Raw genomic sequence first — 25,387 nt, 5'->3', positions numbered from 1 at the left:
ATTCATTCACTCAATTTCCAACCCAATAATCATTTGTTTTCCGCCAAACCGGCTCTTTCGGGGGAAAAGCTCTGCCATTCCCTGGAGTTGTGAAGCCACCCGGTTATTAAGGAGTCATGGCTTTCCCCTGCCAGTTGGAGGGGCCCCAGACCCTGGTCTCTGCTCTGGCCTCTGTGGAGCTGAACTGGTCTGACATTAAGCAAGACCACATGTGACCAGGGGTGGTCAGGGACAGCTCTGTGTCACCGAAGAGAAAACATCAGCCACTATAGAGACAGAACTGGACTGGACACTCTCCAAGCCCCAGGGGAAAGTATAGGCCTCTCCATATTCATCCCCTTATTTATACAGTCATTGATCCATCCCCACAAAGCGACAAAATACCCAATATGAATGTACAAACCTAATGTAGAAAAATATCAAAATACCAAACAGCCCTATATCCAGTAACGCATCTATGTCCAGCGAGTCCATCTCTAGCCAATCCTTTCCTGCCATGTCAAGCACAGTACTGAAAGCACTGGAGACTGGGGTTTGAAAGGGCTAGATTGGTTCCATCACTAGGCTGCAGGATATGATGGGTCTGTGTGCGTGCGTGCGTCCGTGCGTGTGCGAGAAAGAGAGAGAGTTTAGAAATTTAATGAAGTGGGTATAGTGTGGTCGGATATCTGACCACTTAAGTCAGCACTCAGAAACGGCCTCTACCCACAAAGCAGAGGCACATACAACCTCACATTCTAACTAGTGTTAACTGAAGGCTCAGATATTCTGTATAAGCTCAGTAAGACCCACACCACCATGTAACAGCATCAGCATGAGGTCAGCTTGAGAATGAGCCTGTGCTCTTTCGTCTGATGTGGAATATAAACTACAGTATGACGACATATCGACACATAGGGTTAGAACAGTATGTTGACTAAAGCTGGGAGGTATGAGCAAATATCCATATCGCGATAAATTGCCTGAATTGATGCGGTAACGATGAATAGAAAGATACGTTTCTAACATTAATGTGCACCAGGTTTTTATTTATTATCCTACTACTACTAGTTTGATGGTTGAACCATAAACTGTCCCATTAACAATCACCCATATTAGCAAACTTATTTAATTTCAAACTTCACATTTTTCTATTATAGGCTACTTATCGTAAACAATAACAAGCAAAGTGCCTGCAATAAGTGCCCAATAGACATTAAATGGTAAATAATGTATTGTATAATTTTGGAATCACTTTTATAGGAAATAAGAATACAATATGTTTCTAAACACTTCTACAATAATATGGATGTTACCATGATTACGGATAATCATGAATGAATTGTGAATAATGATGAGAGAGAAAGTTAGAGGCATAAATATCATATCTCACAAAAATGCTAACCTCCCCTTATTGGTAATGGTGAGAGGTCAGCATGTCTTGGTGGTATGATATTTATGACTCCAACTTTCTCACTCATCATTATTCACAATTCATTCATGACTATCCGTATCATATACAGTTGAAGTCGGAAGTTTACATACACTTAGGTTGGAGTCATTAAAACCCGTTTTCAACCACTCCACAAATGTATTGTTAACAAACTATAGTTTTGGCAAGTTGGTTAGGACATCTACTTTGTGCATGACAAGTAATTTTTCCAACAATTGTTTACAGACAGATTATTTCACTTATAATTCACTGTACCACAATACCAGTGGGTCAGAAGTTTACATACACTAAATTGACTGTGCCTTTAAACAGCTTGGAAAATTCCAGAAAAGGATGTCATGGCTTTAGAAGCTTCTGATAGGCTAATTGACATAATTTAAGTCAATTGGAGGTGTACCTGTGGATGTATTTCAGTGCCTCTTTGCCTGATATCATGGGAAAATCAAAAGAAATCAGCCAAGACCTCAGGAAAAAAAGGGTAGACCTCCACAAGTCTGGTTTATCCTTAGGAGCAATTTCCAAACGCTGAAGGTACCACGTTCATCTGTACAAACAATACTATGCAAGTATAAACACCATGGGACTACGCAGCTGTCATACCGCTCAGGAAGGAGACACTTTCTGTCTCCTAGAGATGAACGTACTTTGGTGCGAAATGTGCAAATCAATCCCAGAACAACAGCAAAGGACCTTGTGAAGATGCTGGAGGAAACAGGTACAAAAGTATCTATATCCACAGTAAAACAAGTCCTATATCAACATAACCTGAAAGGCCGCTCAGCAAGGAAGAAGCCACTGCTCCAAAACCGCCATAAAAAAGCCAGACTACGGTTTGCAACTGTACATGGGGACAAAGAACGTACTTTTTGGAGAAATGTCCTCTGGTCTGATGAAACAAAAATACAACTGTTTGGCCATAATGACCATCGTTATGTTTGGAGGAAAAAGGGGAACACTTGCAAGCCAAAGAACACCATCCCAACCGTGAAGCACGGGGGTGGCAACATCATGTTGTGGGGGTGCTTTTCTGCAGGAGGGACTGGTGCACTTCACAAAATATATGGCATCATGAGGAAAGACAATTATGTGGATATATTGAAGCAACATCTCAAGACATCAGTCAGGAAGTTAAAGCTTGGTCACAAATGGGTCTTCCAAATGGACAATGACCCCAAGCAAACATCCAAAGTTGTGGCAAAATGGCTTAAGGACAACAAAATAAAGATATTGGAGTGGCCATCACAAAGCCCTGACCTCAATCCTATAGGAAATGTGTGGGCAGAACTGAAAAAGCGTTACACCAGCTCTGTCAGGAGGAATGGGCCAAAATTCACCCAATTTATTGTGGAAAGCTTGTGGAAGGCTACCCGAAACATTTGACCCAAGTTAAACAATTTAAAGGCAATGCTACCAAATACTAATTGAGTGCATGTAAACTTCTGACCCACTGGGAATGTGATGAAGGAAATAAAAGCTGAAATAAATCATTCTCTACTATTGTTCTGACATTTCACATTCTTCAAATAAAGTGGTAATCCTAATTGACCTAAAACAGGGAATTTTACTTGGATTAAATGTCAGGAATTGTGAAAAAACTGAGTTTAAATGTATTTGGCTAAGGTGTATGTAAACTTCCAACTTCAACTGTACATGTGACATCAATATTTAAACATTTTTATAGAAAATAATTCAAAACACTAATAGGAGATATGTATGCAAAACATTTTTTAGTCATTTAGCAGATGCTCTTATCCAGAGTGATTTACAGTAAGTACACTCATCTTAAGATAGCTAGTGGAGACAACCACATGTCACAGTCAAATATACAGGATACGAACATTCCATTCCAGCTAAACAATGGATATATAGCGTCCAATAAAAAAATAATAAAAAAAAACACAAATATGAAAAATTGGTGGATAAAGCGTTTTGGGAAAAAAACTCTTCATATGCAGTTCCTAGGCTGATAAGGGCATTAGTGCATAAACCCTTTCAGAGTCACTGTCCTGAACCTTAGATAAAATAGAGTACAAGGCAGAAGTGTTGACATGTGATTCTTGGGCAGTATTCATATACCTAATTTTCACTATAGGGTGAACCTGAACCATACTGTGCTGGCTCAGATATTTTTGCATGCAGTCCTCTCCAGCTTGGTTCCAGTGCCTATGGTGGATGTGTAACCAGACTATCCCAGTACATCTTGGGCTTAGCTCGGCTAAGTAGTGTGAAAATAGTTCTACTGTACCTGTCCGACACTGCCTTCATAAACTCCTCCAGCAGGTCATCATAGGCCTGGCCTCGAATCCTCTTGTGTCTCAGCCCAATGTACAGAGGGTCCTTCAGCAGCTCCTAGAAAAGAGGGGGGGAGAGGGAGGGAAGGTTAGAGTCAGTTCGTACAGTATATAGTGGTAAGGATTTCACACAGACCCAGGGGTGGAGAATAACTGCTTTTTCCATCTGCGGCAGCTGGGTATGTCACACATACTGTAGGAGCAGACATCATACTGTGAGGCACGCTATGCAGAGACAGAGAGACAGAGACAGAGGGAGTGTTTGGACTGGTTGGATTCCATTTACTCCTGCATATAAGACCACTACTTATCCAAAAAAGACTGGGTTAGAGTTCACAAGGCCTCTATCCCTCAGATCCAGCAAAGCCCATTCCCCTACAACCACACTGCAAATCCATCACACACTGACTGTCCTAGCCACTGGATGATATTGGATAGAACTGTGTGACATAAGTAAGATTTACAACTATGATTATGATCTCTTTGGTGTGGAACTAAAAAAATAACATGGGGCAGAAAGTGAGACATGATTTGGTGTTTGGATTTACATTCAAACGAATTGGGAGAGAGAAAAAGGGAAGTATTTGTGTGTACTGTACATTGTGTGTGTGTGTGTATATGAGCGTGTGTGTGTGTGTGTGTGTGTGTGTGTGGTGTGTGTGTGTGGTGTGTGTGTGAGAGAGAGTGTCCATGCACATGTGTGTTTGACAAAGAGTGCGAAAGACAGGAAGATAGATGTGTGTGTGTGGTCTAAATGTGGGAGACTCCTGCTCCTATGAGGCCTTTCCTTTGTGCCCTTAAGCACTCAACAACCCCTGCAGTACTGGTTCCAGCTCAAGCAATTTATTGTTTTTAATAACCACTCTCAAATGCTATTTCTGGGCAACGTTGTCCCCTTAAAAGTCAAATCCACAGTAAAATGGACAGACAGCGCACACACACACATTCTCACACAGGAGGCAGCTTGTGTCCTCTTTTAAAAGAAAAAAAGAAAACAGTGGAAAAACTAAAGTAGTAAGGAAGAATGAAGTGATATTGGCATACACACACACACGCTTATCACTGTAAACCTCAGCCCCCTATAATGTGAACCATGTGTCGTTGATTCCAAAAGAGAAATGAGGAGTGCAGCCTCTCAGTTCAAATAGTGTCAGCAAATATACACTGAGTGTACATAACATTAAGAACTGCTCTTTCCATGGCATAGACTGACCAGGTGAAAGCTATGATCCCTTATTGATGTCACTTGTTCAAGCCACTTCAAATCAGTGTAGATGAAGTGGAGGAGACAGGTTAAAGAAGGATTTTTAAACCTTGAGACAATTGAGATTCGGATTGTGTATGTGTGCCATTCAGAGGGTGAATAAGCAAGGCAAAAGACGTAAGTGCCTCCGAACGGAGTATGGTAGTAGGTGCCAGGCACACCGGTTTGTGTCAAGAACTGCAACGCTGCTGGGGTTTACACGCTCAAAAGTTTCCTGTGTGTATCAAGAATGGTCCACCACCCAAAGGACATCCAGCCAACTTGACACAACTGTGGAACGCATTGGAGTCAACATGGGCCAGCATGTAGAACGCTTTCGACAATTGTACAGTCCATGCTCCAAGGAATTGAAGCTGTTGAGGGCAAAAGGAAGGGGGGGGGGGGGGGGGTGATACCACTGACCCTCACCAAATCAAAAGTGTTGGCCTTATCACCCTTGTTGGTTTGAATTCTATTTCTGTTGGCACTTTTCACTCCTCACAAGGGCTATTATGGGGAAACAAAGTCAGACTAACTGGTAATGCTTAGATCCCTAAATTACCTCATTGCTGTAGGTAAAAGCTCAAATTAAACTTCTGGACAAAAATATGTGGAAGTAGTTTGCTGAAAGTTATTGGTAGAAGTAATCCACTCTCCCAAAACTCTTCATAGAAAATTGTTCCTTTGGTCAGAAAAATGCACCGGTTTTCCTTTTTTGTGTGCAAATACCACAGGTCAAACCTTATCGGCCTATCATACTCCTTTACTAGTTTCAAATGCCACTGCTGCTGGCTGGATTTTTATCAAGCCTCGTTTTTGGCTAAAAAACACCACACCCTTTCACCAAAGGTTGGATCAACAGAAAGGAGGTACCAAGATGATGGGAAAGGTGAAATAAGGTTTGGTTACCATCCCCAAGTCCAGTTCACATCCCTCCCCATTCCTCATTGTGTTGCTTGGAGCAGCCTCGTAATACATACGGCTTCATTTACTGCCATTCCATCCTTGAAATCTTTCGCTGTAGTTAGTCCATTTTATTGCCATCCAAGCTGGCTTGTTATGAAAGTTGTTTCGGTGACGGCCAGATTGAGACAGAGAGAAAGAGGGATTGAGTAGCTACGCTAGCACTTTAGCCCTTTGACTGAGGCCTGAGTTCAGGTCGAGTGCGCACACGTGTGTGTGTGTAGCTTGTCTGCATGTCTGTGGTGATCCTGATGGAGTGCTCGGTGATGAGAGGCCTGGGTTCAGAGGGCCCCTGTATGTGATTTATCACACAAACACACTTTGATCTGCTCTTAACACACACATACACGCACACACTCTGCATCAAAGCGTGGTCTACTCTACAAAATGTCTCCTCTTCGCTGTGGTCAGCTAGTGTGTTTTATTGTGTGTTTTAATACTGTACTTCTTCTATTTGTCTTATCTATCTCTGGCATGTGTCTGTAAAGAGAGCCACTTGGAGCCAGGTTTCTAAATCCAGGAGTGGGATGTCCTCCCTAGGATCCTGCCAGTCTTCTACGCCAATCCTGCCCCCCCTGTCTGCTCCACTGTCTGCTTCAGGGGATGCTCCTCAGAGGAGGAAGAGGAGGACCATCCTCCTCAGTGAATTTCATATTTTTTTTGTAATTGTCAAACATTTTGTTTTAAAAGTTTTTTAGATTCAACTATACAAAATATATCCATATGTCTACCAAATAATTGCAATAACGGTCTACAGTAGATGGGGTAGTCGGAGGACATCCTCGTCTGGGAACATTTACTTCAATACAAAACCTACAGTAGGAGGCTCATGGTTCTCACCCCCTTCCATAGACTTACACAGTAATTATGCCAACTTCTGGAGGATGTCCTCCAGCCTATCAGAGTTCTTTTAGCATGAACTGACATGTTGTCCACCCAATCAAAGGATCAGAGAATGAATCTAGTACTGAAAGCATAAGCTACAGCTACAGTAGCTAGCACTGCAGTGCACAAAATGTTGTGAGTAGTTGACTCCCTCCCATCAGCATTCAACACCATAGTACCCTCCAAGCTCATCATTAAGCTTGAGGCCCTGGGTCTCAACCCTGCCCTGTGCGATTGTGTCCTGGACTTCCTGACGGGCACAACGCATCACCGGGGGCAAACTACCTGCCCTCCAGGACACCTACAGCACCCGATGTCACAGGAAGGCCAAAAAGATCATTAAGGACATCAACCACCCGAGCCACTGCCTGTTCACCCCGCTACCATCCAGAAGGTGAGGTCAGTACAGGTGCATCAAAGCTGGGACCGAGACACTGGAAAAAAAATTCTATCGCAAGGCCACCAGACTGCTAAACAGACATCACAAACTCACAAATGCCTGCATACAGACTTGAAATCATTGGCCACTAACAAATGGATCACTAGTCACTTTATTAATGCCACTGTAATAATGATGTTTACATATCTTGCATTACTCATCCCATATGTACAGTATATACTGTATTTTATACCATCTATTGCATCTTGCCTATGCTGCTCGGTCATTGCTCACCCATTTATTTTATGTACATATTCTTATCCCATCCCTTTACTTAGATTTGTGTGTATTAGGTAGTTGTTGTGGAATTGTTAGATTACTTGTTGATATTGCTGCACTGTCGGAACAAGAAGCACAAGCATTTGCTACACTCTCAATAATTTCTGCTAACCATGTGTATGTGACCAATAAACTTTGATTTGATTGGAGAAAAGACAGTTTTGAACAAATTCATTTCTTTAAAAAACAAAGGAGAAACAATAGAGGTTGTTTTTTTTCACTTACTTAGCTAGGAAATGCAGCTAGCTAGTTTAGCCTATTCAAACACCCTGCTGAAACAGAGGGATGCTGTTAGCTAGCTGGATATGACTATCCAACACAACACTGGAACTCTTCCAAGTCAAGTTACGCTTCTGGTTTTACTCATTTGTTGCCACCGGGGCCTGCCGGTGTTACTGCTAAACTGCTTACTGACTGTACACTGTAAGGTTACCGCATTATTGTAGCTGGTTTACTAACGTGTTAGTTCTATTAGCTATGTTAACCAGCTAATATGGTGACAATGATCTAGGCTGTGTGTAGCAGTTATGATATGGTTAAGCTTGGAAAGTTTTTTTTTGCCTGGTCACATACAGCTGAGGTGTTGTGCATTGAAATCCACAAGCGAAGGGAAAAGGTTAAAGGAGGAGAGCGCATAGCGAGAGGAAATATAACGTGGCTGCTATAAAAGTGAACTGTGTTCAGGGGTGTATTCATTCTTCTGATTCTGTTGAAAAACATTTCTTAAACGGAAGCAAACAGAGCGAAACGGGGCTAAACATACCTGAAATTGTCCAATAGAAACTCATGTTTGCAACTGTTGGACTAATGATTACACCCTAGATCAGCTAGATGCAGGCAAGATTGTGCAAGGCAGTATTGAATGTGTCACTGCCTGTCCATGTGTCACTGTCTGTCAAATTTTTCTCTCGACCTGTGTGCACTTACGTTGTAAACTTTCATTCATTGGCTAGGTTGTAGCAACCTCATGATGGGTATAGGGAAATTTAGAGTATCATGTAGTAGCCTAAACCTATCGATGCTAATGACAGTCATCCAATATGCTGTAATAGAAATAAGGCCATTCTCATGAAGAAAAAAAAAATATCTGACTCCCTCATCTTAAAAACGGTACCGACTGCCACTGGTCTGTTCAACTGAGGACATGACGCAAGGGAATTCTGATCCCCCTGGGAAGAGGTGATTTGGAACGCTGGCATGCCTCATCAAGACTGGAGCGTTTAGATTCCGTGGAGTCTGGGGGTTGGGGGAGGGATTTAAGGGGGTGGTCTATTTGGACAGAGCTGGGACAGGCTCTGTGTCACAAATGGACCATGACACTGTCAATCAAAACTAGTATACCCATTAACAACTCCCAGAGTAACTTTAAAGCCCCTGACATTTTCAAAACCTTCCACCCCAGGCATTGACACAGGTCTCACCACTAACTAAAACAACATTCTCAACCATGTTCATGTTCAACTCAATGGTTGACTTTTACAAGACGCTAGATTACTTTCTCGTGTGCATACTGTATCCGAGGAAGGAGATACTGTATAAACAGCTCTGACAGAGTAATAATGAACGAGTTAATCTCATGTATTGGCTCAGTTGACACAGCACTGAGGTGTTGAGATATGTCGACTTTCTCCCTGAGATGCTCTTCTGTTGATTGCCCGAGCTGTTCTTTCTGCTTTCAGGTGTAACTAACCCTGTTCAAAAGCAACAGTCAGGGTCTGTTTAGGACAGAGAGGTAGGAGATGGAGGGAAGAGTGGGGGATGAGAGAGCAGAGTGTGTGGGGGGGATAGGGGCCTGTCTGAAGGGACACCCCCCTTTGGGTCCAGGAGAGCGCACCCAATACAAGACAAACAACACATTGTGTGGGATGACATCACCGGGGTCTCATTTCAGTGTGTGTTGTGACACAGAGGTTATACCAGGTAATATCAGTGAAAGAGAAAGGGAGAGAAAGAGAGTGAGTGGGAGAGAGAAAGAGCGAGATGAGAGAGGGCCAACTTTCCCATAACACTCACCGTTTAGTTTATTTCCCACAAGCCACATTTAGATTAATGGCCATTTAGAGAAGAAAAAAAAATGTATGTGTTGTATACTCACTCTACAGACCTGTTTACTGGGAGGGAAAACAACGTGTAGACACAGAGACGTGTCTTACTGATGAGTGTGAGTGTACATGTCTGTGTGTAGAAAATAGACAAAGGAGAAAGGGAAGAGAGAGATGTGCATCTGTTTTTGCGAGTACGTGCTTGTGAATGTGACGGGACGTTAGAGAGCTGAATGATGCGTCAGAAACAGTGTGCGCGTTTGTGTGTGAGAGGGAGGAGAGAGCGAGAAGTCCACAGGTAGCAGGGCTGTGTAGGATTAGCGATGGTTTACACAAGAGATTATCCACTTCCCGCATTCCAGTGCACCTAGAGAAGCGCACACATCCGAAACGCCTTGCACAGCACAGCCCATCCCATGCATCAGTCACATCCTATACAGGAGCTCTTCCATATCCCATCTGTTTTCTGGACATGTTCCCAAAACATTCCCCCTTGCTTTATCACATTCTGGAATTACAGTGCAACACTACCACAGGGAGATCCAGGCTGAGTCTCACATCGCACCCTACAGTATTTCCTAATTCCTATATACTTTTGACCAGGTCCCATAGAGAATAGGGTGCCATTTTGGACACAACCCCAGTCTTTCCAGTCAAGGTCAAGATGTCACATGCCTGACCTCAGTGCAGGAGTCCTCATACCAACCCAAGGTCAGAAATAAGCCTCATATGTTCAATTATTTACTGCCTACCTCCACCACCTCCTACCACTGTGTAACCCTCTGCCTGTAGGGGCTGGAGCACGGCATCAGACCAGCGTGTCTGAGATAATATATTATGAGTCAGGCCAGAGGAACTCCATATGGCTTAAGACACACAGGCACTCCATTTATCCTATTACAACTCATTTGGCCTGTCATCTCTTTAGAATAATGGAAAAATGGAAAAGGTTGTGATGGCCAACTAGAGACTACAGTGCAAGGTCTTAGTTCTCGTGAGGTTGTGTAACACATGCACGTACACACGCATTCACACACAGAGATCTGTGTCTATGCATACATGGGTGCGCCCGTGCCTGAATGAGTGTTTGTGTGCCTGTGGTGATCCTGATGGAGTGCTTGGTGATGAGTGATCTGTGGTAATGGCTGGCACATTCTGCTTCCCGGGTGGTGAGGTGATTTTTAAGGGAAATGTGCTTGGCCTGTTGTAAACTCTGACAGATACTGAGCTGCTGGGCTGCTGCTGTGCTACATCTGCAAACACTTCACAGGTTTGGAAAACAACAGGCAGAAACCTGTAACTTCTCTGAGTGTAAGGAAGAACATCTTTTCACACATGAAGGTTACGGCCCATTCCAGCACTATGGGTGACAATGAAGGTCTGTCCATTATTCTCAATAGTTGATTTTATTGATTAACGTTCCAATTCAGTCCCTGCCACAGACACGCATCACACAAAGGGAGAGTAGCATGAAATATGAGCACACATCGCTAAATGCACACACACAATAAAAAAATACTCCATACACACACTTCCATACATACAGAGATGAATAGAGGAGCATAGAAAGTAGACAGACCGAGCCAAATCCAGGATTAGCAGAGAAACACATCTCAAACATGCACGCACACAGACACTACAGACACGTACTCTTAGAAAAAAGGGTTCCAAAAGAGTTCTTCAGCTGTCCCCATAGGAGAACCCTTTTTGGATCTGAAAAGTGTTCTTCAAAGGGACTCCCTATGGGGACAGCCGAAGAACCCTTTTAGGTTCTAGATAGCACTTGTTTTCTAAGAGTGCACACACACACACACACAAATATATGGTAATAAACCCCTATTTGCTTCCATCCTCTGGCAGCAGCTACAGAGTGCATTGAGGACACCGACAGTCTTTGAGGCAGCTAGTTAAAGTGGTGTTTTGATGCCTATAAATGTCCGGGAATAGTTGACAATCACCCAAGCATCCCTAAACTGGACCTGTGACAGTCGCTTTCAAAATCTTTCAATAGAACAATAGAGTTCATGCATAGAAGTGTGTATGGAGATGCTATTAAAGGGATGGGGGCAGAAGGGCATGGCATTTACCTCTGCTATGAGGTAGAACAGAGTGGGAGAAACTGGCAGAGAGGGAAAACATAATCCTGTACACCAAGATCCAATGCCACCTACAGTATTCATGCTGTAGTGTAAGATCTTTTATAGGTTCTCTCATAGGCATTTTGTGTGTGTTCTATGAATAAGGGGGATTTCTTCTGGGTCTCAGTGTGGTTTGATGAAGTGTGAATTGGCTAGCTGACATAAGAGAACATGGAGAGAGTTTGTGGCGACCATCCACACAGCGAATGCTACATCTGACAGGGATAGGGCTAGTCCCTCTGTTCAACTCTGCTTCCCGTCTCCTTATCTTTCCCTCCCCCTTCCTTTATTTATCCCTCTTTTATACTAGTCCCCTCGTTTTGTTGCCCATGGAGTGTCTTTCATTATTTCTTTCTATCGCCAATGATTATTGTCAGTCGTTTACATCTTTGACCAGTCCTATACCCAGCTAACCGCAAATCCATCTCCCTCTTCTTTCCTCCCACCCTTTATCAATCTATCCTTCTTTCACAGTGATGTCTTCTTTTATGTCTCATTCTCAGCATATGGATAACTGTCAAGATCATGTCTATCCTTGACCAGACCTACCAACTAACCCCAAATCGCCCATTATCCTCTCCCCAACTCTTATACTGAAACTCAGAGGCTAGGAGAGCAAGTCCAGGCCCAGGAAATCAGAGGATGGCTCAGCCAAGCAGCAGGCATATGGTGGCAGTGCCACACCCTTGGCCCAGCTCTGGATGACATGGAGAAAATACACTTAAATATAGCCGTGTACACAACACGGACTATTCTTAGTTTGCTCCTGTTTAACAGTGTTGCCACAGCACACCCAGAGTGAGGCTCCTCTTTCAGCTATAAAGAGGAGGGCCATGCCATACATAGGACCAGTGGAACCAGCAGGAAAAACCAAACCAGAGGGCCTCTTTGAATACTGTGGACTGGCAGTGCTGGCGGGCTGGATAGGTGCTGTCATGACATTGCCCTCTTTGGGTACAGCGAGTACCATCCCCCTCTCTCTGTCTCCTACAACTAGGCTGCTGTGGTCAGAGAGGTCGTAAATTCCCGGAGGAGATTATCTCCTCATGGCCACAGTATAGAGACAGAGTGAATTTTCATAGAGAACAAAGGAATTTCTTCCACCTCACAGAACTTGAGGTCCGAACATTTATGTTCCGGAGAAGGTATAAAAGATCGGTGAAGAATCCAGCTACGAACTGGTCTGTTTGGTACCATTTTGTGACTCATGGGAGACGGTGCGTCCACATTACCATAACGCTGTTTATATAATAGCCTCAGATATGAGGTTTACATCTAATTGTTGTATAAGATGAATGAGTGAGGATGATACTGTTTGTAAAATTGTGTAATGTGATTTTTGGACTGTTTAATGAAGGAAACTCCAATTCTCTAAAAAGTTTCACTACGTCCTTGGCACGCCCCCAGGTGTACAGACAGGACCGGGCGTCATGAGACAGCCCTTTTCGATGTTCCGAATAAAACTCCCACTGAGAATTTCTCAACAGACCATGTTTCTCTCAATTACGAGAGGACAAAGGTTGCAAACCAGCTTACCTCGATAACAAGAGGGCCAAGGTTTGAGACGATTGCTGAATCTTTTAACCATCCCACGTGGTTAAACTCTTAGACTATCGATACCGACAGAATAAGAACAAGTCTTTGATATTAATTACTAGTCTGCAGCTAGGAATTCGGTATCATTGAACGCAAAGAACGACAACCGCCGAAACATCTATAACGAAAAGAATGAATGTCACTCTGAACTATCCACTCTAACCACGACCGAGAGAGAGAGAGGACAAAAACTCTCCAACAGAAACTAACTTTTAAACAGAGATCCCGACAACACACTGAGCGTAAATATATATATTGATTGCAATTGTTCTCGAATGAGTGAGCGTTCATGTGCAAAGGATTAACATTTCAATTGTTATAATTATCAACTTTGTAGTGTCTCATCTCAGTTGACCCCCACTTCCCTTTTTGTCCACCAAGCCGCGATATCGGTTTATCCCACTAAGGAAACGCCGTTATCATTTCCTTGTAACTATCTACTGTTTGTTTATGCATTTCTGTGAATTACTTTGTTAGTAAATAAATGATTTAAGACAATTGATGTATGGATGACTCATAGTGAAGACTGGGTTCGTGCAGATAACCAACAATTTACGACGTTTGGAATGAGACTAACGTGAGGTAAAGTAAATAATTAATTAATTAAGAAGACTAATTGATCAGATATGAAAATATCTGAAAAGTTATATTAGGAAAATTATAACTTTGTAATCTGAATATTTTCCTTGGTGCCCCGACTTCCTAGTTAATTACAGTTACATGATTAATCAGTTTAACCGCGTAATAATAATTACAGAGAGTTATTTGATAAATAAGACAGTGCTTTTCTGTCTTGCATGGGTGAACAGTACGGCTTTCCTCAGTTGCGTTCAGGGTGTTTCCTCGTTGTAAAGTGTGAGAATTTCTCGTTTCTTGGCTGTTAGTGCTTGGAAATTTGGAGTTTGGAGTCTGAGGGGCTTACCTGAATATAACGTATTGACTGGATCGTGTTTTCTTAGCTGGCATATTACGTCTAGCATATAATATGTTACGAAGTTGACAGTTTTCTTTGTTACATAGTTGACGGGTGTCAAGTGTATCATCTTGTTTGCATGTAGCTATGCGTGTATTCACTTGGTTGTTAGGTGTGCCTCTTCTTACCTCATTGTCTGTGCCCACATCCAGCATGACTGGCAGACACTGCTGGGGTGGCATGCCTCCACAGGCCGTGTAGAGTGCCAGTTTGCCCACAGGGATGCCCATGCCGTAGCAGCCCAGGTCCCCCAGGCCCAGGATCCTCTCTCCGTCTGTCACACACACCGCCTGTCAATCACATCACACCTGTCAATCATACCTGTGAGTCTATGTCAATCAAATACTTTATCAGTCAGAGCAGACTGTCTATGGCTCTAGATAACAGTAATTTTCTTTCGGCTTCCTGTTTGAAATTAACCAAATAAAATCTCAGATTAGCCAAAAATGTTATCATAATATCAGGCAGTGAAAATACAGTAACTAGCGAATAAAGCCAGCATATTCATTAGCCAATCAGTTTCAGTAAGTGTACATGATTAAACAGGAAATATTCACACACAATATTCACACACAATATTCACTACTGACACGTCCTGTGTCTGTAAAATACATAAGACGTTATCAGTCAGAGCAGAATATTAGTAACTCTAGACAACGGTAGTCCCTAACCTCAAAGGCTATCATCAAGCAGTCAGTGAAAATACAGACAGCAACTTGCAAATAAATCTATGTTCAGTAACTAATAATTTACTGTACAGTTAGCATACATTACATGGACGTGATTTAACAGGATATATTCAAACTAGCTACTGTAACAGCATTGCTTCCATCACTCCATTCCCATACTACCCTGCCAAGCAAACCCCCCCACCAATCCTGCTTCTCTACTCCATCTCCCCTGTAGGTCTGGCCCGGTCCTGCTTCACACAACCTAACCATGCACTCTTATTAAACAGAAAACAACAAACAAATTGCCTGACGTTCTCAATGTGGAATTTACAAACGAACGATTGTGTAACATAACCTGATCACCAGGGGTGTTTTGGGGAAAAAAAAACTTTATTGTCCAGGAAATGTGTCGATTGAAATTAAAACATTATCATGCTTAATAAATGACCAACAACAAATATATATAAAGACAATTATGAACTGGGTGGTTCGAGCTCTGAATGCTGATTGTCTGAAAGACGTGTTATGTCAGACCTATACCACAGGAAAAAAATGTTTTTTTTTACTGCTCTAATTACATTGGTATTTAATAAGTGATAATGCCCGAGAAGCCGGTGTTTGGATGATATGGCATGGCTGTTATTAGGCCTGAGACTAAGACGAGTGGCGGCAAACCGTGCCAATATATCCTCCAAACACCTGCTTTGGGGGCATTATCACTTTTATACAACGGGTTAGCAACATATTCAAATAATGATTGACATATTTTCATTAAAAACATTATTTTGATGGATTTATATCTATGGCAACATTCTTATCCTTTTGCTTGATAGCTAGCCAACTACGGCTAACTTAGTCACGTCAAACAGTGCAGCCAGAATAACAGAAAACAGCTGCGTTTGCATTTGTTTAAGCTGTTTTCTAGTGACATTTATTTGGATACATCCATAACAATGAGCTAATGATGCGCAATTTCACCTGGCATAGAAAATGTGCTCTCTCGTCAGGAAATTGTTGTTCAGAGGAGCTAGGCAACAACACAGATAACACGATCACTTCAAACTGAAGATGGAAAGCTGCATTTCATTTAGTTTTACCTGTTTTATATTGAAATTTCTTTCTATACGCTACTATTCAAAAGTTTGTGGTCACTTAGAAATATCCTTGTTTTTTTGTCCATTAAAATAACATATTGATCAGAAATACAGTGTAGACTTTGTTAATGTTGTAAATGAAGCTGCAAGTCCTCAACTGGCAGCTTCATTAAATAGTATCCGCAAAACACCAGTCTCAATGTTAACAGTGGCGACTCCGGGATGTTGGCCTTCTATGCAGAGTTCCTCTGTCCAGTGCCTGTGTTATTTTGCCCATCTTAATCTTTTCTTTTTATTGGCTAGTCTGAGATATGGCCAGCATCCCGGAGTCGCCTCTTCATTGTTGATGTTTAGACTGGTGATTTGCGGGTACTATTTAATGAAGCTGCCAGTTGAGGACTTGTGAGGCATCTGTTTCTCAAACTAGACACTCTAATGTACTTGTCCTCTTGCTCAGTTGTGCATTCTGGTTAGAGCCAGTTTGCGCTGTTCTGTGAAGGGAGTAGTACACAGCGTTGTAAGAGATCTTCAATGTCTTGGCAATTTCTCACATGGAATAGCCTTCATTCCTCAGAACAAGAATAGACTGACGAGTTTCAGATGAAAGTTCTTTGTTTCTGGCCGTTTTGAGCCTGTAATCGAACCCACAACTGCCGATGCTCCAGATACTCAACTAGTCTAAAGGCCAGTTTTATTGCTTCTTTAAATCAGCACAACAGTTTACAGCTGTGCTAACATAATTGCAAAAGGGTTTTCTAATGATCAATTAGCCTTTTAAAATGATAAACTTGGATTAGCTAACAGAACGTGCCATTGGAACACAGGAGTGATGGTTGCTGATAATGGGCCTCTGTTCGCCTATGTAGATATTTCATAAAAATAAATAAGCCGTTTCCAGCTACAATAATCATTTCCAACATTAACAATGTCTACACTGTATTTCTGATCAATTTGATGTTATTTTAAATGGACAATTATTATTTTATTTTTTCAAAAACAAGGACATTTCTAAGTGACCCCAAACTTTTGAATGGTAGTGTATATACCCATAAAAATTATGCTGATTCATGATTTCGACTGGCTGAGAAAAGCTGCCTGCCTGTCTCTCTCATCCCAACTCCTGACCCCTACACATTCATTATTATGGGATAGCTGGAGATCGAATTTCAATATTGAAACGATGTTGCAAATGTCAGAGAGACAGATAGCAAGGTTTAAACAAATCTCCACTTTTGAAACCAATTGCTAGTCTAAAAGAAATTGGAGATAATGTCTAGATGCTTTTTACAGTGGAGATCAAGTTTATAAATTGGCTGGCTGGGCTGATGAGACTGCGCAACGAGATGGAACAGAATAAATAGGCATTTCAACGTCATAGCTTTAGCCAGTGGTAACTTGTAGAATAGACACAGGCTGGAATGCGGTTTTAACCAATCAGCATCCAGGATTAGATCCATCCGTTGTATAAAATAGCAGTAAGACACCTCTGGGGTTTGAGGTATATGGCCAATATACCACAGCTAAGGGCTGTGTGCAGGCACTCAGCATTGCATCGTGCTTAAGAACAGCACTTGGCTGTGGTATATTGGCCATATACCACACCTCCTCTGGCCTTATTGCTTATCGCATTACTCAACAACATGAAAGCAGATATAATTAAAAGGAACAATCTTCCCATGAATCGTACAGGTAGAATAAACCTCTTTAGAATAGTATGGCTCCCAAAGTTTCTATATTTATTTTCGGTAATACCAATTACACCACCGAAGACATTCTTTAAAAAAGTATCCCGTCATACGACTTAATATGGGCAAATAAAACTCATAGAATAAAAACAAAAGTTTTACATCTCCCTAAGTCTGAAGGTGGTTTAACCTTCCAGACTTGGAATTATATCAACTCTCCACCCTGCGACATACAGAGCATTCAGAAAGTATTCAGACCCCTTGACTTTTTCCACATTTTGTTATGTTACAGCCTTATTCTAAAATGGATTAAATACAATCATTTTCCTCATCTTTATGGAAGAAAATGAAATGGATTCTACAAGAACTAAAATCACTCCCTATAACACACCCCTATGAAACAATCCTTGGATAGCTTTTCAGAATTCACCGATAAATTGTCCCACATGGAAAACTAAAGGCATAGAAATCGTAAATGACTTGGTAATAGGAAACACAATTATTTCCATGACAGAATTAAAAAGCCATTTTGGACTGACCAATTTACAGTCGTGGCCAAAAGTTTTGAGAATGACACAAATATTAATTTTCACAAAGTTTGCTCCTTCAGTGTCTTTAGATATTTTTGTCAGATGTTACTATGGAATACTGAAGTATAATTACAAGCATTTCATAAGTGTCAAAGGCTTTTATTGACAATTGACAACATGAAGTTGATGCAAAGAGTCAATATTTGCAGTGTTGACCCTTCTTTTTCAAGACCTCTGCAATCCACCCTGGCCTGCTGTCAATTAACTTCTGGGCCACATCCTGTCTGATGGCAGCCCATTCTTGCATAATCAATGCTTGGAGTTTGTCAGAATTTGTGGGTTTTTGTTTGTCCACCCGCCTCTTGAGGATTGACCACAAGTTCTCAATGGGATTAAGGTCTGGGGAGTTTCCTGGCCATTGACCCAAAATATCGATATTTTGTTCTCCGAGCCACTTAGTTATCACTTTTGCCTTATGGCAAGGTGCTCCATCATGCTGGAAAAGGCATTGTTCGTCACCAAACTGTTCCTGGATGGTTGGGAGAAGTTGCTCTCGGAGGATGTGTTGGTACCATTCTTTACTCATGGCTGTGTTCTTAGGCATAATTGCGAGTGAGCCCACTCCCTTGGCTGAGAAGCAACCCCACACATGAATGGTCTCAGGATGTTTTACTGTTGGCATGACAAAGGACTGATGCTATCGCTCACCTTGTCTTCTCCGGACAAGCTTTTTTCCGGATGCCCCAAACAATCGGAAAGGGGATTCATCAGACAAAATGACTTTACCCCAGTCCTCAGCAGTCCAATCCCTGTACCTTTTGCAGAATATCAGTCTGTCCCTGATGTTTTTCCTGGAGAGAAGTGGCTTCTTTGCTGCCCTTCTTGACACCAGGCCACCCTCCAAACGTCTTCGCCTCACTGTGCGTGCAGATGCACTCACACCTGCCTGCTGCTATTCCTGAGCAAGCTCTGTACTGGTGGTGCCCCGATCCCACAGCTGAATCAAATTTAGGAAACGGTCCTGGCGCTTGTTGGACTTTCTGGGGCGCCCTGAAGCCTTCTTCACAACAATTGAACCGCTCTCCTTGAAGTTCTCGATGATCCGATGAATGGTTGATTTAGGTGCAATCTTACTGTCAGCAATATCCTTGCCTGTGAAGCTCTTTTTGTGCAAAGCAATGATGACGGAACATGTTTCTTTGCAGGTAACCATGATTGACATAGGAAGAACAATGATTCCAAGCACCACCCTCCTTTTGAAGCTTCCAGTCTGTTATTCGACTTCAAACAGCATGACAAAGTGATCTCCAGCCTTGTCCACGTCAACACTAACACCTGTGTTAACGAGAGAATCACTGACATGTCAGCTGGTCCTTTTGTGGCAGGGCTGAAATGCAGTAGAAATGTTTTTTTGGGGATTCAGTTAATTTGCATGGCAAAGAGGGACTTTGCAATTAATTGCAATTCATCTGATCACTCTTCATAACATTCTGGAGTATATGCAAATTGCCATCATACAAACCGAGGCAGCACACTTTGTGAAAATTAATATTTGTGTCATTCTCAAAACTTTTGGCAACGACCGTAGACATTTTCAAATACGATCTGAAATCTTTTATAGACATAAGAGTAATGTTGAGGGAATCCTATTTGAGTCAGAAAAGGAAATTCATATGCTAGGTAAGATATACAAAACCTTGCAGAGAGTCTATCCAACAAACAATCTCTTATAAATATGACCTATTGGAAAAAAGACATGAAAATAACTGAAATTGTCACAAAATGGAGGGAGCATTCAAACATAACTAACGAAATTACAGTTCATGAAAATGAATGCTTAATCCAGTATAAACTAATGTATAGAATTATTATACAAGACAAAATTCACAAATTCGACAGCACAATGGCATTCATGCCTTAAGTGTAAAATTAACAATGACTCAATAATTCATACCTTCTGTGAGTGTTATAAAGTCCAAAAGTTATGGGCGGAGATAGAAAGTTGGCTGTTTTACAATGCAAATGTACTTTTAATCCGTATATCTGCATATTTCAAGACATGGCATATGAGGGTGAGATGAGATACGCAATGGGTTGCACTCACCATACTTTTCTCATCAATCATTTTGAAAAATGTTTTTCTTTAAATCTGGAAATCAAATGACATACCCAAATCTAACTGCCTGTAGCTCAGGACCTGAAGCAAGAATATGTATATTATTGATACTATTTGAAAGGAAACACTTTGAAGTTTGTGGAATCTTTGAAATGCAAAAGAAAGGCCATTATATCACTTAGGAGTCCAGGGACAGTTTAGATTTTGGCCACTAGATGGTAGTAGTGTATGTGCAACATTTAGACTGATTCAATGAACCATTTCATTACTGTTCAAAATGTTGTATCACGTCTGCCCAAATGTGCCGAATGGGTCAATTAATAAATGTTCATGTACATAACTTTAGAGAACATACAAACATGATATGGTAATATTCAGGGGGGGGGGGGGGGGGGGGGGATGCCAGACACAGCAGGGGTTCAAACTGTAGAACCCAGTTCCTACATTTTAAAATAAAAATTGATTTTAACAAACAAAACTATGCTACATTTTACCCTCAGGATGACAAATCAGAGCAAGATTACTGAATAAGTCCTTTATTAAGTACATGATTTACCTTCAGAGGTGAATGTATCAAACCAGTTGCCTTGATAAGTGTTTTGTTGTTGTGCACTCTCCTCAAACAATATCATGGTATTTGTTCACTGTAACAGCTATTGTAAATTGGACAGTGCAGTTAGATTAACAAGTTAAGCTTTCTGCCCATATAAGACATGTCTATGTTCTGAGAAATGTTCTTGTTACTTACAACGTCATGCTAATCACATTAGCACATGTTAGCTCACCATCCCGCGGACACCGATCCTGTAGAGGTTTTAAGACAATGGAAAAATCTAAACTATTTATATTTAAATATTGAAAAGGTGTGGGTGACAGAGAAAAACAGATTAATGCAATAATTATTTATTTTATTGAACCATTATTTAACTAGGCAAGTCAGTTTTACAATGACGGCCTACCAAAAGGCAAAAGGCCTCCTGCGGTGACGGGGGCTGTGATGAAGAAAAAATATAAATAAATATAGGACAAAACACACATCACGACGAGAGACAACACAAGACTACAAAAAGAGAGACCTAAGACAACGTAGCAAGGCAGCAACACAACATGACAACATCATGGTAGCAACACAATATGGTAGAAGCCAAAAACATGGTCCAAACATTATTGGGCACAGACAACAACACAAAGGCCAAGAAGGTAGAGACAACAATACATCACGCAAAGCAGCCACAACTGTCAGGAAGAGTGCCCATGATTGAGTCTTTGAATGAAGAGGGAAAAAAACTGTCCAGTTTGAGTGTTTGTTGCAGCTCGTTCCAGTCCCTAGCTGCAGCGAACTGAAAAGACGAGCAACCCTGGGATGTGTGTGCTTTGGGGACCTTTAACAGAATGTGACTGGCAGAACGGGTGTTGTATGTGGAGGATGAGGTCTGCAGTACTGTAGATATCTCAGATAAGGGGGAGTGATGCCTAAGAGGGTTTTATAAATAAGCATCAACCAGTGGGTACATAATCTTACAAGCACTGGAGAGAGATGCGGTGGGAACATGTGGGTCTGGGCAGGTGTGATGACATTAATGTTTGTGTGCGTCTGTCTGTTGTATTTTATCTATATATGTTTATATTGTTTGAAAAAATGTAATCTTGCAAAAAAAAGTTAATAAAAAATCATCAGGAGCACTTCATCATCATCAACTTCATAATATGTTCGATCCCAAAACCCAACATGCATGTGTGTTTTTCCATGATTAGTCTATGACGCAGGCCACTCTGGCACTTTACTTTTACAACCTTCTTCCACACTGGTTCCACAGCACCCTGACACCACCTCAAGGGATGATGTCATCCACCTAATCATGTTTTTAATGCCCAATGAACACATGATTAGGGGTTTATGACATTCTAACAGCAAAACCACTTATTTTTTTGGGGAAAAATGTAATTAATAGTCCCATACATTTTGGGCTTACTGATTTGTTTCAGGATTTGTAGCTTTTATTATTGGAACTATGTAAGTAGGGCATCGGATCGTGGTGAATAGTTTTATATGAGGTCCTGTGAGCTCAGGGTTTCAGAGGGAAATGCCATTGTGTTGACAGCTGTGAACAGGTGGTAGACCGGCTAGAGGCTGCAGCAGGCATATCTTTACATGCCAAGAATACCTGGACGACTTGTCATACTGACTCTACAGTTGAAGTCAAAAGTTTACATACACTTAGGTTGGAATCATTAAAATTCGTTTTTCAACCACTCCACAAATTTATTGTTAACAAAAAATTGTTTTGGCAAATCGGTTAGGACATCTACTTTGTGCATGACAAGTAATTTTTCCAACAATTGTTTACAGACAGATTCTTTAATTTATAATCCACTGTATCACAATTCCAATGTGCCAGAAGTTTACATACACTAAATTGACTGTGCCTTTAAACAGCTTGGAAAATTCCAGAAAATTATGTCATGGCTTTAGAAGCTTCTGATAGGATAATTGACATAATTTGAGTCAATTGGAGGTGTACCTGTGGATTTATTTCAAGGCCTACCTTCAAACTCAGTGCCTCTTTGCTTGATATCATGGGAAAATCAAAAGAAATCAGCCAAGACGTCAGGAAAAAAAGGGTAGACCTCCACAAGTCTGGTTCATCCTTAGGAGCAATTTCCAAACGCCTGAAGGTACCACGTTCATCTGTACAAACAATACTATGCAAGTATAAACACCATGGGACTACGCAGCTGTCATACCGCTCAGGAAGGAGACACGTTCTGTCTCCTAGAGATAAACGTACTTTGGTGCGAAATGTGCAAATCAATCCCAGAACAACAGCAAAGGACCTTGTGAAGATGCTGAAGGAAACAGGTACAAAAGTATCTATATCCACAGTAAAACGAGTCCTATATCAACATAACCTGAAGGGCCGCTCAGCAAGGAAGAAGCCACTGCTCCAAAACCGCCATAAAAAAAGCCAGACTACGGTTTGAAACTGCACATGGGACAAAGATCGTACTTTTGAGAAATGTCCTCTCGTCTGATGAAACAAAAATAGAACGGACGAGGCTTGCAAGCCGAAGAACACCATCCAAACTGACGCACGGGGGTGGCAGCATCATGTTGAGGGGGTGCTTTGCTGCAGGAGGGACTGGTGCACTTCACAAAAATTATTATGTGGATATATTGAAGCAACATTTCAAGACATCAGTCAGGAAGTTAAAGCTTGGTCACAAATGGGTCTTCCAAATGGACAATGATCCCAAGCATACTTCCAAAGTTGTGGCAAAATGGCTTAAGGACAACAAAGTCAAGGTATTGGAGTGACCATCACAAAGCACTGACCTCAATCCTATAGAAAATTTGTGGGCAGAACTGAAAAAGCATGTGTGAGCAAGGAGGCCTACAAACCTGACTAAGTTACACCAGCTCTGTCAGGAGGAATGGGCCAAAATTCACCCAACTTATTGTGGGAAGCTTGTGGAAGGCTACCCAAAACGTTTGACCCATGTTAAACAATTTAAAGGCAATACTAATTGAGTGTGTAAACTTCTGACCCACTGGGAATGTGATGAAAGAAATAAAAGCTGAAATAAATCATTCTCTCTAATATTATTCTGACATTTCACATTCTTAAAATAAAGTGGTTATCCTAACTGACCTAAGACAGGGAATTTTTACTCTGATTAAATGTCAGGAATTGTGAAAAACTGAGTTTACATATATTTGGCTAAGGTGTATGTAAACTTCCCACCTTAACTGTATATGACAAGAGCATGACTTGATATGGATGCCTGATGAAGACCTAAAGGTCGAAATGTTGTTGTAAATAAATATAATCTGGGAGCATGAGCAGCAGTGTGCGGCATTTTCCTTTCTGTTTTCCATGAGTTTGCCTACCACTCCAGCACCTGAAAGTAACTGGATGTGCGTATGTTCTTCAGCTTTTGTACAAGATCATGACTTATTAGAGGATATTAGAGCACCGTTGGATGTAATGGCCTCAAACAGGCCAGAACCCATTGACATCAATGCATGATTTACGAGAAAGTTGGAGTTACACTATACACTGCCTTCGGAAAGTATTCAGACCCCTTGACTTGTTCCACATTTTGTTACGTTACAGCCTTATTCTAAAATTGATTAGAAGAAGAAAAAAAAGTTTATTAAAAATAAAAACAGAAATATCACATTTAAATAATTATTCAGACCCGTTACTCTGTACTTTGTTGAAGCAACTTTGGCAGCGATTACAGCACAGAGTCTTCTTGAGTATGATGCTACAAGCTTGGCACCCCTGTATTTGTTAAGTTTCTCCCATTCTTCTTTGCAGATCCTCTCAAGCTCTGTTGGATGTGGAGCGTTGCTGCACAGCTATTTTCAGGTCTCTCCAGAGATGTTCGAGTCTGGGCTTTGGCTGAGTCACTCAAGGACATTCAGAGACTGTCCCGAAGACACTCCTGTATTGTCTTGGCTGTGTGTTTAGGGTTGTCATCCTTTTGGAAGGTGAACCTTCACCCCAGTCTGAGGTTCTGAGCACTCTCGATCCTGACTAGTCTTCCAGTCCCTGACACTGAAAAACATCCCCACAGCATGATAATGCCACCACCATGCTTCAATATAGGGTTGGTGCCAGGTTTCTTCCAGACGTGACACTTGGCATTCAGGCCAAAGAGTTCAATCTTGGTTTCATCAGAACTCATGGTCTGAGAGTCCATTAGGTGCCTTTTGGCAAACTCCAAGCGGGCTATCATTTGCCTTTTACTGAGAAGTGGCTTCTGTCTGGCACGCTACCATAAAGGCCTGATTGGTAGAGTGCTGCAGAGATGGTTGTCATTTTGGAAGGTTCTCCCATCTCCACAGAGGAACTCTGGAGCTGTCAGAGTGACCATCAGGTTCTTGGTCACCTCCCTGACTAAGGCCCTTCTCCCCCGATTGCTCAGTTTGGCTGGGCGGCCAGCTCTAGGAAGAGTCTCGTTGGTACCAAAAATCTTCCATTTAAGAATGATGGAGGCCACTGT

The 25,387-nt window shown here is 41.6% G+C and overlaps 1 protein-coding gene across 1 annotated transcript in view; it reads right to left on the bottom strand.

The window, feature by feature from the left end:
- LOC139573977 (NADP-dependent malic enzyme-like) overlaps nt 1-25,387 on the bottom strand; it is a 112,655-nt gene that overhangs the window by 14,741 nt on the left and 72,527 nt on the right. Inside the window, exons 5-6 of the mRNA XM_071398015.1 lie at nt 14,410-14,571; nt 3,678-3,781 (exon numbers count right to left, since the gene is read on the bottom strand). Of these exons, the coding sequence (XP_071254116.1) occupies nt 3,678-3,781; nt 14,410-14,571 (266 nt within the window). The remainder of the gene's footprint in view (nt 1-3,677; nt 3,782-14,409; nt 14,572-25,387) is intronic.

This window comes from Salvelinus alpinus, chromosome 4 (assembly GCF_045679555.1).
Source record: "Salvelinus alpinus chromosome 4, SLU_Salpinus.1, whole genome shotgun sequence".
Classification (NCBI taxonomy): Eukaryota; Metazoa; Chordata; class Actinopteri; order Salmoniformes; family Salmonidae; genus Salvelinus; species Salvelinus alpinus.
The sequence above is the reverse complement of the archived record's forward strand: the minus strand, read 5'-3'. Positions and strand labels throughout refer to the sequence as shown.